General features: G+C 38.9%; 4 protein-coding genes across 7 annotated transcripts in view; 2 read left to right on the plus strand and 2 right to left on the minus strand.

The window, feature by feature from the left end:
* Positions 1 to 285: 285 nt before the first annotated feature.
* Positions 286 to 4541, plus strand: LOC306989487 (protein VCF1). Its single transcript, XM_079595263.1, has 4 exons — positions 286 to 483; positions 974 to 1095; positions 1797 to 1908; positions 2789 to 4541. Exons 2-4 carry the CDS (start codon positions 1064 to 1066, stop codon positions 3029 to 3031), a joined length of 387 nt encoding a protein of 128 aa, XP_079451389.1. The 5' UTR covers positions 286 to 483; positions 974 to 1063; the 3' UTR covers positions 3032 to 4541.
* On the minus strand, positions 4541 to 11636 carry tepsin (TEPSIN adaptor related protein complex 4 accessory protein). The gene is made up of 13 exons (XM_079595262.1): positions 11342 to 11636; positions 10573 to 10645; positions 10388 to 10479; positions 10131 to 10224; positions 9058 to 9125; positions 8734 to 8815; positions 8369 to 8437; positions 8071 to 8259; positions 7827 to 7995; positions 6820 to 6933; positions 6590 to 6668; positions 6334 to 6468; positions 4541 to 6059 (listed from the first exon to the last, which is right to left on the minus strand). The coding sequence occupies exons 1-13, from the start codon at positions 11378 to 11380 to the stop codon at positions 5574 to 5576; spliced, it is 1689 nt and encodes a 562-aa protein (XP_079451388.1). The 5' UTR covers positions 11381 to 11636; the 3' UTR covers positions 4541 to 5573.
* A 245-nt stretch (positions 11637 to 11881) lies between these two features.
* Positions 11882 to 13696, plus strand: ndufaf8 (NADH:ubiquinone oxidoreductase complex assembly factor 8). The gene is made up of 3 exons (XM_079595264.1): positions 11882 to 12153; positions 13083 to 13193; positions 13530 to 13696. Exons 1-3 carry the CDS (start codon positions 12073 to 12075, stop codon positions 13548 to 13550), a joined length of 213 nt encoding a protein of 70 aa, XP_079451390.1. The 5' UTR covers positions 11882 to 12072; the 3' UTR covers positions 13551 to 13696.
* Positions 13697 to 15742: 2046 nt separating this feature from the next.
* The window catches only part of slc38a10 (solute carrier family 38 member 10), a 29306-nt gene continuing 26444 nt past the window's right edge, over positions 15743 to 18604 (minus strand). For all 4 annotated transcript variants that reach the window (XM_079594524.1, XM_079594522.1, XM_079594525.1 and 1 more), the window contains one exon: positions 15743 to 18116. In XM_079594524.1, coding sequence (XP_079450650.1) covers positions 17023 to 18116 — 1094 coding nt within the window. In that variant the 3' untranslated portion in view covers positions 15743 to 17022. The remainder of the gene's footprint in view (positions 18117 to 18604) is intronic.

The raw sequence follows: 18604 nt of genomic DNA on the forward strand, positions 1-18604 counted from the left end.
TGTACATACTAAATGTAAATTTCTCAAAGAATAGTAAAAAAATATATCAACTTATTGTGAAAAGGGACTATTTTTTTTACTACTGTAATACAGAAGTTTAAGGATACATTTTTGCGGACAGGCCTAGAAACTGACGTCATGACTGAATAAAATGTTGAATAACATGTCAAACTAATGGATAACTTGTCTAATCCAAATCACCTTAAATTAATTATTTAATGTAGAAAAAAATCTAAAAAATTGTAATTAAATAAAATAAAAATAAAACGTTACGTGCGATTCGCCACCTCGAATCGGACGTCTGTGCGTCACCGCTCGCTCAAAGGCACGCAAGCTACGTCATTATGACAGCAACAGATGGAAGTGTGAGAGCGAGTGAGTGAGCGAGTGAGAGAGAGAGAGAAAGAATGAGATCCGGCGAAATGGATACGTTGTAACTTCAGAAAATGACTGAACTCGAGATCCATCTGTGAACGGAGAGAGGTAGAGTACATCACACCCCTTTCGTCTCTTCACAAACTCCATTTATTCCGTTTAAATCACTTCGTCGGTTCGGTAGTAGGAACAGTTCTTCGCTAGGAGGAAGTAAAGTGAACTACACATAGCATTGTGCTATCTGTCTCTCTGCTTGACACCCTGAACGCACTATTTTTGCATGGCAACATTAGTAGCGTTTTGTATCAGTGTGATTATGAGCCATTAGCCATTTTGTCTCAATAATGTAAATTAATAATAGATGTTTACATTTAAATTATATATAGATAAGGTGGTTCCGTTCCGTTCTTCGTCACTCCTATGCAGAGCATTTTTCTAGTATGAATATAATAGCTCAGTGTATCTCACGAATGCATCTTAATGCATATTAGCTGATAATAGATATTAATATTACGTTTTCTGCACACCTGTACTGCAATGTAAACGTGTCTGCAGCTTCTCACAATGAATTCTATTTGTCTTGTCGCTCATCATAAAGGGAAATCTTGGCAGATCCCTTCATTTTGCTGAAAAGAAGCCGGTGGTTTCTGAGTCGAAGAGGTGTTGTGTGTCCTTATTTGGCTGTCAAATGCACAGACACGACATGTTGACAGAAAGCAGGTAACATCATTTGCTTATAGTTGTGTCTGCACGCATGTTTCATGTTGCTTTTATGTAACGCATGTCCTGTAAACATCCATGTGGCTGCTGTTGTCAGTGCTTCATGTCTGGTGGTGGTTATTTTTAGATGTTCTTTTAGAAGGCTGATCCTCTTGACTAGCTACTACTATATCGGTTAAACGAGTCTGTGCTGTTATTATCCAGCATCAGGCTTTGATAGCTATTGTGTTGATGACATTTTTATTATTAAATCTGAGTCATAATCCTGCAGTGGACATATTGATGACTAATGGTTGCAATCAAGTCTGCAGTGCTCCATTTCTTAAGACAGTTTTCAATCTTCGTTCTTTTCAATCCATGGACCCCCCTGGCCTAAATATAATCATCCTTGTGCGAGGGACACCCATCCTGAAATTTGAAATGCATCTATTTAGTTTACCTGTTGTAGCCCAATTTATATTGTGAGAATTAATATTATAAACATGTAAACATTATTTGGAACATATTTCGTTTCTATTAAGTTCATTATTACATTATGACATTCAACCCCCTGGTTTAAGAAATGGTGACGCTCAGTGGTACACTTACTACTAAAGATTTGCATCTGAATTATTCTGAACCAGCAGAAACAGACCTTGCGGTTATGAATTCTTCCACGAATGTTAAACAGAGTAGTCAAAGGTGATGGTCTCTGTCAACAGAAAACGCAGACGCAGCTGTGATGCTGAGCAACTCCAGGTCTTACCCCAGGCAAAGAGGTCTGGAGGTTATTCCTTTCTTCCTGAGGTTGGCCGTGATGTCTGGGACTCTGAGGTAAGAAGACGCAACAGCTGGCCAAGAACATTCTTTCGTTCAAGAACGGTCAACTGTTGACGTTCATTCTAGAATGTATCGTAAAGGCACACACACACTAAGCTCTTACAATAGTATCCAAAGCTGTATCAAATGGAAGGTATTTCACTTTTCCAGTGTGATGAATGAACCTTATTTTCAAGTGTTCACACTTGGTCCGGATCAAAAACTAAAACTTTTAGTCCTGGTCCGCTTCTGAGTTCACATTGGCATTTTAACATCAAACCTAAAGGCATAGGGATACATTCACAACCTGATTGGTTGGCTTTCATAACGTTTCGAGATGGAACTTGCCGGACATCCATATGATGGTATTTTGACCAGCTGAGAACTCTTAAAAAAATGCATATAAAATATGTAAAGGAGTCGAAACAGCAGCAGGAATCCTTCCGTCACACACACAAAGATCTGCTGCGCGTTAGATGTGGCAACATCGCGACTATAACGAGAAACATCAGGTTTGCTTTAGCATTCTGTCCTTTTTAGGGTTGTATCTTGTGCCATTTTTGGTCCTTTTACATATCTTTGGTCCGTGTTGCATTCATATTTCATATCGAACCGAGTTCGTTTGGAAGCGGACTGAGACCCATCTTTTCTGCGGTCTTGGTCCGCTTGTTTGGTATGCACACCTGGGTTCGGATGGCAGTTATTCGAATGAACCGCAATCACTCCAGGGTTAGTTTTAATCGAACCAAATATGCCAAGTGTGAACACACCCTTAATCTCTTTCTGATTATTTTATTAGTTGACAGCCCAATTGTAAGATCTTTTTTTCATTGGAAACTTTAATCAGAAGTGATACAGCACAGAAACCCTCAATTCTTTTTTTTTTCCACAACAGTCTTCCAGCAGTGACAGCAGTGGGATTAGCAGTCCGGACCACATGGCCGGTGCCAGTTCCAGCATCCAGAATACCGACCAAAGAGGACTCCCTGTTTCCCAGGCTCCCTGCAGCCCCACTATTGCAGCAGAAGAGCCGGCCATTTCCTTGAGCCACAACGTCTCATATGATCACATCAACCGTGTCTTGAGGGAGGCCCACTTCAGTAGCCTGCAAACTCGTGGTCAGCAAGGTCCAACGTGATGGACAGTGACTCTTCCAGCACCCATTGGCATTAAGGAACAATGTACTGGGGAGCTTTTAGAGGGAGTTTATGGGTCGCTTTAAGGCCTGGCACAAATATAGGCCCTCTAAATGCATTAATGTTCTTTCTTATAGCACTTTTTCATGTTCATAGTGTTTATGTGGGGCTCTACTTGATGTGTTGACCATGAACTTCACATAGGTGCTATATAAAAGAACAATCTTGAAAAAACAACATCAAGTTCTTGTAAGCTTTTCCCCTTTACGAGACAGTCACACATGGTGCTACTGCGGTTCTGGGTCATGTTTTACTCAGACACATGCATTTGGCCACTTTTGACACTCTTTGGTTGGTCTAGATAAGGAAAACAAATAAAATAATGTCCTTTATTTAGGAGCTGAGGTAAACCATGTGATTATATTTGCAGCCCTGCTTTGGAGTCATTCCAGGACGATCAATAATGCTGTTGTTTACAGAAGATGCCGGTTTGGTTCTCACTGGAATTTAGACTCTTTCAGGGAGGGTTTTTTTTTTGGGGGGGGGAGGCTTGAAGATTGCTTACATATCCAAAACTCAGGTCTAGAGGATTTCTCCCTGTGTGCCATGAAGGTTTGAGACTTCAAATGAGGAACTTAGTGTCAGATCCGTCGAATTAAAATAAAAAAATCTCTTTACCTTTACCTTAGATGAGGAAACGCATACTAGCACATCACACCGTAGAGAGACCGTTCTGAAAATGCATGCTGGACTCAGGTCTGTTAATGTACATAATGAAGCACTCTTAGAGAAGGTGTAAGCCAACTGACAGGTGAATTAGTGTGTAAATCCAGTGACTGCTAATTGAAAGCCATGTCCGCTAATCATATACGAATTTTAAAACGATCAGAGCTTGAAATGCGCTAGTTTAGATCATTCACTCACTATGCTCAATGTAACACGAGGACTCGTCTTCTACGGGCAGACCTAAGGAATGACCTAAAATTAGCTTGCACCTAACTAAGCACTCTGCAGTGTCATGTCACCACAAAATCCTAAATATTTGACCATAAAATGTCCATACACACACTTATTCCTGTGTCTGACCAATATATATGATGGCCTGATTCATTTCAGAATGGGAAAACAAACTGGAATGGTAGTGTTCCTAAATTTAGTATGCACAAGTGTAGTTCAGTCCTTTTTAGATACACATCCTCAACTAAACTTCAGCTTAGTCCAAACAGCCGAATGAGGATACTTACATCATTTCAAGCAGGTGATCTAATTGTGTACAAGATACTGATACACTTTCAACTACTCAGTGCACACAATACTGTACAACCCAGGCACTGTGCTTTGTGTGACAGACTATTAGCTTTTGATGATGAAAATCGTCCCTGCAGTCACCATTGTTTTGTATGTAGGACTGTACATAATATATAGCTAGCATATATACAATATTTGAAATCATTGTTATTTTATGAATTGTTCCTCTGATGTAAATTAAATAAAGATTTTTTTTTTAAATTACATGTATAACTTTTTTTATTCCCGTTTCAGTCTCAGAATGGACATTTGTATTCAAGCCTGCCTTTCAAAACTCATGGGCTTTAGTTGCTGTAACATTTTCACACAATATAATTCTTTATATATTTGCACACAAGGTAGACAATGGTTTGGCAGGATGTATTCTGATCAAACTCGACTATGTGGGTGTTAATGTTTGTTCTTATTTTATAATGTACACAATAAGTGCTTTTAGTAAGAGGAAAGACTAGTGCAAATAGTAGCAGCCATTTCAGTAACACTTGTGTTTAACACCTCAACTGAAAAGCGTCCTGAGTTGTTTCTCAATAGTATCGCAAAGAATTCAGAATGATTTGAAGAAATGTACCACACTGATCATCAAGACGATTCCCAGCCTTAATGTGAACCTCAAGCAGCGTTTAGACGGTGTGTAAAGAGTATGTTGCTGTTGCTGGTATAGATGTTATCTCCATAAGCACTGGTTCAGTCAGTAACCACATTCACATGCACAAGAAATCCTTGACAGCAACTGGAATATTCCTGTATACATGTAGTCGGCATATAAACAAAGACATGCATGTTCTCTGGTGGAAATACTGTTAGTAATTCAGCATATTGACATCAACTCATCAAGAGCACATTGACATGCAATATGTACACTACCTTTCAAAAGTTTGGGGTCGGTAAGTTTCTTATTTTAGTGTTTGTGAAAAAAATAAATGATCTTCCTAACAAGGTGACTCAAAATTATGATTAATACAAGCATCATCCAGTGGTCTCTATTCAGATTTCTGGAAACCACCAGAATATTGGTCTAATCGGGTCATGGCGATCATGTTACTGCAGACTAAAATTTGCATGTGCATGTAAATGTAGTCACTTTCAGCAATTATAATAATATTATTATTCTTAATATCACAAGGTTGTTAACCATTCCATTCAACAATTTCTTTCACTGCAAAGCTGATTCTGTGCAAGAAGAAATCACTCATAGGCTGAATGGTCCCCCCCCCCCCACCCCCATGAAAGTTGGCGTCAAAGATTAAGGAAGGAGAAGGCAGACACTTTCTCACTTGATGTTCTCTCACAGTTTTTCTCACTCGCACAGTCTATTCCTGTAGTGGCTTCTACACTTGTCTGGGCGTCTGACTCGACAGGAACAGGCTCAACCAAACACACAGGTTTGCTTCTGTTCACAAGCTCCATTCCACTGAAGAGCGACAGTCTGAGTGGTTCTGAGATCTTGGAGGTGTTCGTGTTTCTGTATCCCTCCTCTTCTTGCTCTCTTGTCATATGAGACCCAGGTGCAGCGCTGTTGCCCTGTGGGTATTGTGGAGATGGGGTCTCCTCTGATGGGATAACCGAGGTTGCGATTCCTCCAAGTCGTCCTGGAACAAATGGGATGGTCATAGATTCAGAGGGCTGGTCTGAAAGTGAAGAGCTGGCGAAGGTTGGACGCCCAGCACGGTCACACCTGGGATTTGTGACACAACCAAGCAAGGCCTCAAACTGCCTTAGGAGCTAGTTAAAAAAAAAAAAGAATCTGTTAGTCCCACAAAATTACAAGAGGATAGAACAAGGGCAATTGTGCTTATCAGTAAATATTATCTGTATTCATTATTATTAAAGAGGCCATATTATGCCATTTGTCTTGTTTTTGGGATCTACTAGAGTAGGTTTTCAAGCTTGAATGTTCAAAAAAAAACTTGTTTTTCATTGTTGCAGCACCTCTCTTCTATTATTATTATTGAATATCCTGCTTCCACTCATTTACACATGGTTTTGGTGACGGTACCTTGGTTGCCTTGTTGGCGACAGGGCCTGCGGTTCCGTCACTAAGTTGTCCGAGGCGTTTGTGTGTGATATTGAAAATATGATCTAGAGAGAGGAAGTCTGAAGACATCAGGCAGGCCAGAGCGCACAACGCCCTCTGCAGGAAGCAAACACAAATTGGTTATGCTGTGCGTTATCAAAGCAAATTTTTCAGACAAGTTAAAGAAAACAATTTAGGTTTATTAAAAAAAAAAAATTTGCAGAATAGGAAACATTACCATCTGGACGATTTGTGTGTGGTCCTGAAGTCTCAGAGAGAGAAGTTCAACAACCACCTCACAGTTGAGAGTTGAGCATCTGAAAGAAAACAGGAGCAAGACAGCAGTTATTTTAACTATGACATTACTGGCCACTATATGCGCTGACATTATAATCCAAGGGTGTATTGCAGATCAGTAATGATGGCAAAAAAAAAAATCAAGAACATGTCTCGCATGGAATTTTTTACTCTTTGATGAAGTACAGGCTCTCTTCTCTGGACAGGAAGACTTTGGAACCATTGGTCAGTCGGTTGATAAGCGCAGTCTCCTGACCACAGTCCCCCAACTGAATGGCCTCCACACTGATTTAAAAGAACAAATACTAAAAGAATGATTATCTCAGAATAAATATGTGAATCTCACAAAACCTCAAAAGAATCTAATCAAAAAATAAAAATAAATTAATGTACTGTATTTTGCTTTGTGAACATGGTGCCGATTTATTCATTCTTATTACCACTATGTGAAAAAAGTACAGTACTGTTCAAAGGTTTGGGGTCAGTAAGATTAAATTGATCAAATCAACAAATGTTACAACAAATCATTTCTATGTCAAATAAATGTTGTTCTTTTTAACTTTCTAAACGTCCTGAAAAAATGTATCATGAATTCCCAGAAAATATTAATAATAAGAAAGATATAATAAGAAATGTTTCTTGAGCAGCAAGTTCTCAAGGATCATGTGACACTGAAGACTGGAGTAATGATGCTAAAAATTCAGCTTTGACATCACATAAGTTACATTTTTAAATATATTAAAATAGAAAGTTATTTTTGATCAAATAAATGCAGCTTCGGTGAACATAAGAGACTTCTTCCAAGAACATTTGCATTTATACATAAATAATGGTCATATTTATTATACTGCCTTTAATGTATGCAGATTTGAATAAATAAAAAATCTCAACTATACTTATGCATTATGATAATGAGTATTTATGCTTAATTATCAGTCATGTTTCAATGGTCCGAAAATGAATAATAATATTTATATCTTGTGATTTTGTGTGAAATATGACAAATGACATCTGACATGACTCTGTATGCTGCTATTTTAGTTCTGGAAATGAGATGCCAGCATTAAAATGCCCCTTGGTGATGCAATGACCTGGCGTTAATGACCTCTAACACTTGAGAAAGCAATGTGTGTTGACCACCATCAAGAACAGAAGCCCTGTAGCAGTCTGTCCCTCACCGTTCCGATAGGTCACCACTCTCCCGACTCGAGCCGCCCGACTGACTGCTTTTTCCCAGTGAGGCCTGGCTGGCTTCCGCGGTCTCCTGGGACGAGTTGTGGGAGGAGCTGTGCCCACTGTCCGTTTCCTCCCAGCCTCCACCAGCCTGCCCTGGGCACCTGTGAGATGCTAAGAGAAGGAGAAATGCTCATTTCTTTGAAACTATGAACATGCACTGCTTTTATAACCTGGTGCATGGCTCACCTCTGTGGCTGTGGGACGGGATGTTGTAGGCACATGCTGGCACTGCCATCTCCACAGTAGCAGAGGGCGCCACCACAGCGTGGTAGTGGTTATCATGGAGACGGATGCCAGGATGCTCTGTTGGAGGAAGGACGGCGCTGGCAACCACCTCGGCAGCTTTCTGAATCTTGTCCAATAGAGTCCCTCCACCTGAACGAGAGAGGGAAATGAGACAGGACACACACCAGAATGCCTTCCAGTTGTAAATATTAGTGTTGAGCTCAGGACTTGGATGAATAACATTAAATGTCTGTCTTACTGGACTCTTTCCTTCCTGGGCTGTATCCAAACCCCTGCATGCCAGACCTGTGCGACTCTGAGCCCATTCCTGCAAACAGAAATCTTGGTATTAAGATTTGTTTTCCGACATGCGCTAGAAGAGGTAGACCAATCACAACAGACTGGGTCATCTGACCAATCAGAGCAGAGGGGTTTAGAAAGACCGGATCCTTGATCGAACCAGACATTGGTTCCGGACATTGTGATAAAAGAGCTGATGCTGAAATGTATATTATGAGAAAATAAGTGTTTTTTGACCTTGTATTAATTTAAACATATTGTAGAAGACCTCCAACATAAAAACAAAAAAGTATAATATGGTGAAAAAACCGAAACAGCACTCACCCACAGATTGTGTCAGTGTTTTGTGTTGAGACAGTCCAGAATCTGAGGACATGGTATCATTAAATAGTAGGCTAGCCAACTCCTGTATAGAAACAAATGCTGGCTCAATTCAGACATAACAAGAAACAAACAACAAATAGACAGAAGAGTGAATGCCTGCTGGATTAATTATATATTTCATATTCTTTATGAATAGAAGTGCATCTATGGTTGTTTTCTATATCATAAACTGTAAAACATACGGGTTAAACTCGAAAAATTTGAATATCGTGCAGTTTAACGGGCCAATGATATTGATTTGTCTGCACAGAGAGAAAGTTTTACCTGTGCCGAGCTTCTGACTTTCTGAAAAAGAGCACTTCCATGGATGGGGTCCGGGGGGCCGCTGTAGACTAAAAAAAGACCATTTTTATTGACTCAAATAAACTCAAAACATAACTCAATCTATTTACTTCTTTAAAATACTTTACTGTTCAAAAGTTTGGGGTCAGTGTGCTTTTTGTAATAGTATTTAAACTAAGTATCTTATGAGAAGTATTTTATGCTCACTAAGGCTGCATTTATTATATGGAAAATACAGTAAAAACAGAAATGTTGTGAAATATCATTACAATTTAAAATAACAGTTTTTTATGTTATTTATTCCGGATAATAATTACTCCAGTCTTCAGTATCACATGATCCTTCAGAAATAATTATAATATGCATATTCGCTGCTCAAGAAACATTTCTTATTATCAATGTTGAAAACCGTTGGGCTGCTGCTCATTATTTTTGTGGAAACTGTGATAATTTTTTTTTTCAGAATTCTATGATGAATATGAAGTTCAAAAGAACAGCTTCAAATAGAAATCTTTTGTAACATTATGAAATTCTTTACTGATACTGATTCTCAATGTAATGTCTTTACTGTATAAAAGTATTTATTTCTTTTTTTTTTTAAATGTACTAACCGCAAACTTTCAAACAATATGTTCCTGCTGATTTTGTTACTACTTAGTCATCAGTGCACGTTATTCCAAAGAAAAAATGTGTTTGCCAACTTTCATCAAAATATTAATTATTTATTTGCTTTTAAACAACTTCCAAATTTTGCTTCACCAATCTGTCCCATTTTTCATGTACCGTAATACAAAGACCACTTTTAACAATCTAATCAATTCTCAGTGGCTAAAATCAAGTCCTGCCCTACATTTTGATCTCATTGAATATAATAAAGCAGGTTGCAAACATCCCTGCATCTTGTTTATAAGATTTTCTCAAGTTACTGATGCTCTGGTTTTGATGACTGACACATTAGGGTTTTATGTGTGTACACTGACTCCTAAGAATCAGTCAATATGACTTTCTTTAAAAAGTGTTCCAGTGTTAACCTTGAATTGTTTAGACCTGCTTACCTATTACTTCCTGTATAAATGTAGCATTCCGCCGTAGCTCTGTGAGGAAGTGAGGTGGTCCATGGCCACATAAATGCAGGAGAATCTTCAGGACCTTGGACAGGGTTAAAAGAACAATAAACACCACAGACCAACTAAATATATCAAAAACACTGAGCTCAATGAAGGGAGTTCATGAATTACCCTTTGCGGGGTTTGAACCTACAACCTTCTTGTTACCAACCCAAATAAGACTGAGCCACACCACTCTATCTCACCTTAAGTTTGACGTGGCAGGACTCCACCTGTAGTCTCTCCAAGAGGTACTCGAGAAGACACTGGCAGCAGCCCACTGACTCATGGGAAATTTCTTAGTTACCATGACTGTCAAGGTCCACTGATGACAGAGAATTCTTTATCCTGCCCTACTCTACTTTCTTCTGTAATGCCTCAAAAAGGATACTGCCGATTTCCTCAAAAAGATAGCCGGGACAAGGCGATTCGTCATCTGATGTTGCCCGCATAAGCGTTGGCACCTGAGACACAAAAAAAGAGGTGAGGAAATCTCTCTTCCCAAAGTTACCTTTAAAGTCAGTTTAAAACGGAAGTTGCAAGTCTTTTCTTCGCTATTGTTCTTTGAAATTATTTTTGATTAAAGAATATGAGGCCACACATCATTTATAATAAACACTGCAATATTCCTATGTATACATACATACACACACACACACACACACACACACACGTGTTTTGTAATTCATAGAAGTACCGTAACGTTACTGGTATTACCATCTAAATTACTATGGTACACTACAGTGATACCGTGGTACGTTACTATATACAATGAATGTAACATATCTAACGTTATTTATGTTAGGTAAACACTACTAAAATACTATAGGCCTATGTATTTATATCACACTTCATTATATGACACTAGTTTTACTATAGAACACAGGCACTGCTAATGGTACAAGTAAACAAACGTGGTAGGAGGACCACGGTACATGTCTAAAACAACATGGAAGTAACGTTACCATGGTATTTTAGTCGTGTATTTTTAAGTGTCTGTAAACAGAAATATCAATTATATGCGGATATATACAGTCTATTTAACTGCTGCTAACGTCAGATATACAGACGTAAGGAAACTGCTAAACAACGTAGGAAACTGGGTTTGGCGTAAAAGATAGCCGAAATGAGATTATATCACTGGTGCCACGAATACGTACTTTTTGTAGGAAAATCAAACGTTCCAATAATGTAGCCATGATGGAGCAATCTGTGTTTTTTCGCCTGTCTATGTACCATTGCTCACAGGGCGGGTGACCGTGCGGATCCTGCCTGCCCGAGAATATCCTCAATCACACGGACCTATGTTTAGCTAGCCCACTCTGATTTGACACGGCGACGGCGCTGTCCGGTTTGTGAATCGGATCTTTTCAGTGAAACAGTTGAACAGGTTCAGAAATATTTGATCACACGAATGACTCCATTGAAAAGATCTGTTCAATGCAATCGATTCGCGGAAATTAATGCAATGCGGTTGTAGCCAATAGAGCGCGGCCCTAAAGAACACGTGACTGGATACGGAAGTTAATCTGGAGTGGATTTTTTGACCATCCTGAAAATGTCTTTGAAATCAACTCAGGTTACTATTGGCTCTTCATCAGACGCAGGAAACTACAACAGAAAAATCAACCAATAAGAAAGCAGCGAAGATATTTCTGGTACCATTTTAACGCTTTGATTGGCCAATTACTCGTCAATGGGAGGTTTACAAACGTTATATCAGAGGTCAACAGAATGGCGCTGTCCATGTTGAATATACACACTACATTAATCTCTGAGTTTATGACTTTTGTGAATAACTATGATGGGTCACAGAGATTTTAAATGAACGTCGACACGCCAAAGTATTATTTTGCTGCTATTTAAAGGATTATTTTCAAGTCATTGAACAATGTCTGGTTCAAATGTTTGGACTCGCAGCAGAGCGAGAATGAGACTCTTCCCAGAGCTGTTGGCTCAGTGCTCAGGAGAGGTACACGTTCATTCAGTATTCCTTATTAGTTTAATCAGTACTGTCATGTATATATATATATATGAAGTCTTCAGATGCAAAAGCCTCTAAGTGCCATCTGAACTTTTTTTCCTAGAATGATAATTTTTTATCAAGCTTGTATGTTTATGTTCAGTAATTTCACTTTCATGACAGTGAACATTACCTATGAATTGTCATTAAAGTGAAATTACTGAACTTAAATATACGAGCTTGATAAAAATGCATATTTCAGATGGCACTTAGCTAGGCTTTTGCATCTGATCTCTGTGTGTATATATATAGGCTATATATATATATATATATATATATATATATAGGCTATATATATAGGCTATATATATATATATATATATATATATATATATATATATATATATATATATATATATATATACACACACACTCACTGGCCGCTTTATTAGGTAGGTTACACTGAGGCTACAATTCGCACAGGCTCACCAAAGTTGGACAATAGAAGATTGTAAAAATGTTGCCCGGTCTGATGAGTCTTGATTTCTGCAGGGATATTCAAATGGTATGATCAGAATTTTACGTAAGTGCTAAAGGTGGTGTAAAGGTGTTTCAAATATGTTCTTGGCACACTTTGACCCCCTTGGTACCAGTTTAGCATCGTTTAAATCCCACAGTCTATTGTTGCTGTCCATGTCCATCTCTTTATGACCACAGTATACCTGAGTATTGTTGATGTCCATGTCCATCTCTTTATGACCACAGTATACCTGAGTATTGTTGCTGTCCATGTCCATCTCTTTATGACCACCGTATACCCATCTTCTGATGGCTACTTCAAGCAGGATAACAAAGCTCAAATCATCTCAAACTGGTAGATAGATGGATAGATTATATTACTATTTTGTAAAGCTGTTTTTCTATTATTATATTATTAGGCAACTGCTTATGGGAAATGTGTGGCCGCCACAACCACTGGAAAACAGGAGCTGACCAAAAACACGTGTGTCAAAGAATTTGAAACACTGAGAAGCTGCTTTCAATCTGCCGTGAGTGTTTTATTGTGATTATGCTGTATATAAGTTTTTTTTTTGACAAGTATCCTGTTCACACAAACCTACATACATTAGAGACATTAATCACAAAACAATGTTTAAGATTATTAAGTGTCATAAAGTAATATTTAAATTATTTTATACTTTAATTATTATTAAATTGTTGTAGCTAAAACATTAGTGCATGGCGCTAACACCAAGGTCATAGGTTTGATTCCCAGGGAATGCATGAAACCTTGAATGCAATTTTATATTAATGTTTATAAATATTATCTGTCTAGATATTGTAATTTTGTTGGCTTTTCCTAACCAATTGTTTTATATTTGCAGGCGAAAAAGGGAGTAAAGTGAACAACATCATGAATAAATATCATGTTAACCTTGACATTTTGATGAATTAGCCAGTAAAACATTTCTGGTGATGAATATCTTCTTTCATATTTGCTTTTGTCCTTTCTCTCTCTGTAAATACACAGAAATAATAATAATATGTTTCAAAAGGATAATTGTACGGTGCATAAAACCACAATAAACATTTTTCATAAAAACGTGGAATCATAATTCTTTGTATAGACATATCGTTACAATATAATATATAGAGGCAGTTTAGACTGAATTATATCACCATCTGCATCGTTACTTTGCTGTTCTCACATATCAATATATCAGAATTGGGATAAAAGAGGCAGACTAATGATAACCAGACGTTGTGTGTTGTTTGGAGTGTGTAATTGATGAGGGAGTGTCAGAATGAGAAATGAGATATGAGGTGTTGCGTGATGGGTGGTCATTATCACGCCCTTGACCGCCGATTGCAGATCAGCACTCCAGTCAGGCTCCAAATTTGGACTCGCTCCTGAAATCTAGGATGGCGGTTTTAAGGGGTTTGTTTCCAATCAAACAAAAGCAGGCTGAAACATGAAAGGCCAGCTGATTAATGTGTATCCGTGGGGTGTATGTCACTGGCACCACAAAAGATTATGGGCTCTTAGTCGTCTCGTATGGAATGTAAAGCCGTGCCACTGTTAAATACACCCTTCCTGCGCAACCCGCACCCTCATTAGCCACATGTTAATTGATAGAAGGGCCATAAAGGCAGCCACTAATGACTGGGGATCAACAAACGAAGAATGGCTCCGGTATTAAAAAAATGTTTCAAGCAAAGCAATGACCTGTATATCTATAAGAAAACACATGCTACAGGTTATGCTTTAGCTTAGTCACAATCAGTGTTTGTGGCCTTCCTTCATATGGGCTTCATTCGCACATTTTCAGTGCACTACAAGGTGTTAATTGAAAGAGAATGGTCCTTTGGAAACGGTTGTGTTTGGTCCAAATTGGCAATAAAATCGAAAGGTTTAGGCTGGGGAACTTGACTTTAAAAAGGCTTATGCGGACAATCAGTTCTGTGCACATTGAGCATTAATGCAGCACATGCTGTCCTTTATCGTGCCAATACTTGACATGGCAAATCAACCAGGGACAGAAACATTTCTAATTCCTTTATAGTCATCAAGCATGCCATATTTATGACATACTAATTGAGACTAAACAGGGTATTGTGCATTCACAAAATAGTTTGTCACAGGACTGTCTAGAGATAGTTCAACCAAAAATTTTAATAATTTACTCGCCCTCAAGTTGTTCTTTCTTCTGCTGAACACAAATTAAGATATTTCGATGAATGTGGGTAACCAAACAGTTGCTGGGGCCCACTGACTTCCTATATATTGATTTGTGTGTGTGTGTGTTAAGCTGAAGAAGGAAATTCATACAGACCACTTGAGGATGAGTAAATGATGACAGAACTTTAATTTTTTGGGTAAACTATCCCTTTAAAATTTTAAATGAACTGCACAAAACGTTTGAAAAATGTACTATTCACTATAAAATGTAACCTAAAATCCTAGACTTGAGGGGAAACGATAATAGACATAATTTGTACATATAATATAAAATATGAACACAAAGAAAAATTCTGTTACACATAAATCATTTTATTAATTTAACCAAATTTTCACCCAAAAGAACAAACTAAAATGGTTTAGGCCAAACAGTTATCAACTTCTGAAATCTGCTAACATGTAACTTGAGCATTTTTAGAGGTCTCCACGTCATCTGCTAACTTTTAAACACCTGTACAGGGAGACGTAAGCCATGTTACTGAGAAGGCAGCATTCCATTAATCTCTTTCAAACCATATCTCTCTCTCTCTCTCTCTATATATATATATATTTGCTCTTTAGAAATATAAAATGTAAGATCCCCAAACCGAGATTAGGAAATTTATCAAAAGAATAATCAATTACCATTAGTTTAACCAGCAAGGTATAAAAAAAATGCAGTTGGGGAAAAAAAAGACGCAATCCACACACAGTGTGGGTGTAAAAGACTTCACATACACAGCACTGCAGAACATAAACCCATGAGGCACTGATAAGAATCACATCTTCATAGGCAAATATACGGAATGTAGAACAACAAAGCAATGCAACCCTGAAAAGAAATCCATTGCACAGAGAAAACAAATAATTGACTGTGGGAAACAGTTACATTTAACACTAAATCAAGAATCTATATGGTCCAATTTCAGACAAACCTCAAAAGATGAGAGTCGAGTACTTTCATAAAGTGATGAAACAGTCGAAGACAAGCTGAACACACTGAAGCAAATCAAAAGAGAAAAACAATACGCACAATAATTTGTCAGCTAGCAATAAATCAGACATTTTGCATCAGTCGGAACATCAGCGATTCTCATACTTCATTCACTTATAGCTGGTTTGACTAACTATTAGATAACAGTTAACAATATAGTTCACTTTTAAATATACTATTAATTATCATAAGTTAACTCTTTGGAAGAAAAAATCTGATACTGCAGCAGAGCCACATAGAAAGACACTCCTTTAAAAGGCGTACATTTGATTGCATTAAAAAGAGAAAGACCTTACAAAAATTTGATCAAAATATGTTTCATAAAGGACTTTGGATGATTATGAATGAAAATATTATTTTCAGGATTTCTCTGAAACCCATTAAGGAAGTCTCTGGTTGGTTGGATTTAACAATGTACAGTGGAAAAACAAAGATGTCAGTGACTGCAGTCGCAGATAAGAAACTTATTTTTACTGACCACTGAACATTGGCCAAGGTAACATTAACACTCCGTCCTCATAATACAGAATAGCAGATTGAAAACACTAAGGCACAGTAAATGGACCATAGTTCCTAGAGAAAATAAAAATCAGGTCCTACAAAGATAAAAGTTTTTTTTAAACTCACCTCATATTAATTGTAAAGCCGACGGAAGTTTCTGGCTTCTATTTTCATTCACAGAAGGAAGTATGCAATAATTAAATTACATTTTACAACTTGGCATATCATTTACCATAGCAGACACAAGGGGGTACACTTGTGCCGTTTTCCTTCCTATGCGATGGTCCAAAACACAATATTCTTAAATGCCCTGCTTGCCCGTCAAGGCCCATTTTTAATGTGATGCCCGCTCAGTTTATTACACCAGACATTCTGTTTATTGCACCAGATTCAGCAAAATCTCACACAAAACAATGAAAGCTCATAAGGGACTATGGATTCAGTGTTCCCAGCGGACAACTAAAGGATCACATCAAAGTGCCCACTGTCATCATGAACCCAAAAGGAACGTTGGGTCTACTTTTAAAATGAGGAGGAAAGAGATTTTTCTCACAGCCAGATCACTTTGTCTGCACGCCCATTTGAGAGGTCCATGTGGTTCCAGAGGTTGTCATTCCAGAACGGTCTACTCTAGTCTTCGTCCTCCTGCCTTTGAAACGTCTGTTTAAGCTGCCGTGTGTGAACCAGAGACCTGCAGCAGCTGTCCCTTTAGGTCAGCGTTTAAGTCTAAACCTCCTACGTCCCGCAGAAGATCCAGGTCAGCACCTCCTCCACCCTCAGGGTCCACAGCTCTGCGCCTCCTCCTAAGGTCATTCTCTCCGTTCCTCTTTTCCTCTATATTCTCCTTCAAGTCCCTGCCTCCGTTTTGCTTAGGCATCGGCGGGAATTCTGCTTTGGGTGCACCTTGCTCCTTCTTCGTGTCAATGACCTGTTGCATCTGGTCTAGTCGTTCCTTCTGCTCAAGCATTCTTTTCTCCATCTCGGCTCGTTCCACGATCTCTTTATCCGTCTTCTCTCGTTCCCGTTTTAAACTCTCATCCTCAAGACTTTCCTTGTCCCGCCGCTCCTTCTCCTGTCGCTCACGGCGCGCATCAATGACCTGTTGCATCTGGTCTAGCCGTTCCTTGTGCTCGAGCAATCTTTTCTCCTTCTCGGCACGATCCACAATCTCTTTATCCATCTTCTCTTGTTCCTGTTTTAACCTCTCTGCTTCAAGCCTTTCCTTCTCTAGGTGTTCCTTTTGCTGCCGCACGTGTTCTAGCTCCTGCTCGCGTGCCAGTTCCTCTCGTCTTTCCCGCTCCTTCCTCTCCTTCTCAACACGGGCCTGCACCTCCTTCTCAATCCTTTCCTTATCCAACTTGTCTTTCTCTATTCTCTCTTTCTCCGCCTCCAGTTGGGCCAGTTTCTGATTCAATCTTTCCTCCTCAGCAAGAGCTGGATTGATTTTGGGTGGTTCTGGTTCTCGTTGGTGCAGCGCGACACCTTGGGCATCGACCTCTGCAGGTGCTGCTTCGCCTTGCCCTGCTTGGTTTTTCAGCTCCAGCTCCTTCTTGAGAACTTCAGCACCTCCTTCTTGCACTGATTCAAGGGCATTGTGGGGAAGACCAACTACAACATGAGCCTCTTTTGCTGCTGGGTCCTCAGGAACCGGCTCACCCTGGGGCTGTTGCAATTGGGCCGTAATGACAGCGGCAGCTTTAGGCTTAACTGACCCCGCCATCCCTTCCGGCTGCCTCTGCACAACATTCTCCACCTCACCTGCAAAAGACATGATGTGTTTCATTACTGCACTGCATGCAACATCACTTCAGAAGAAAGCACCAATACTGCTCATTCTCTTTTTATTTTTCCACTACATGACCAGGGCCACAAATAAATTTGAGAAGAGCTGTGTCTGTATTGGTACCACCAGTATGTAACAATGAATGCGTTTACATGCACATTCTTAACTAGATTATGCTTAATAAGCTGGCAATGCACGTGATCATGGAACCGCATTAACCCGTTTTCCTTTATCGGAGTAAGGTCATAAAAAGGCTTATTCATAAACCTATCATCACAGCTAGATTTTTGCCCCTTACGGCGATTTCCCCCAGCATGTAAAGTTAAACGCATTAACCAGCTTTCTGTTGGCTTGATGAAATGCGCATGTGTGATACGTGACCGGAACGCATAGACAGTGCAACTCTTTTTAGATCACACTCTCTTCTTGAAATCTCGTACAGAAGTGGTACAGTCAAAATGCT

Source organism: Phoxinus phoxinus (assembly GCF_949152265.1).
Source record: "Phoxinus phoxinus genome assembly, chromosome: 21".
NCBI classification, from domain to species: Eukaryota; Metazoa; Chordata; class Actinopteri; order Cypriniformes; family Leuciscidae; genus Phoxinus; species Phoxinus phoxinus.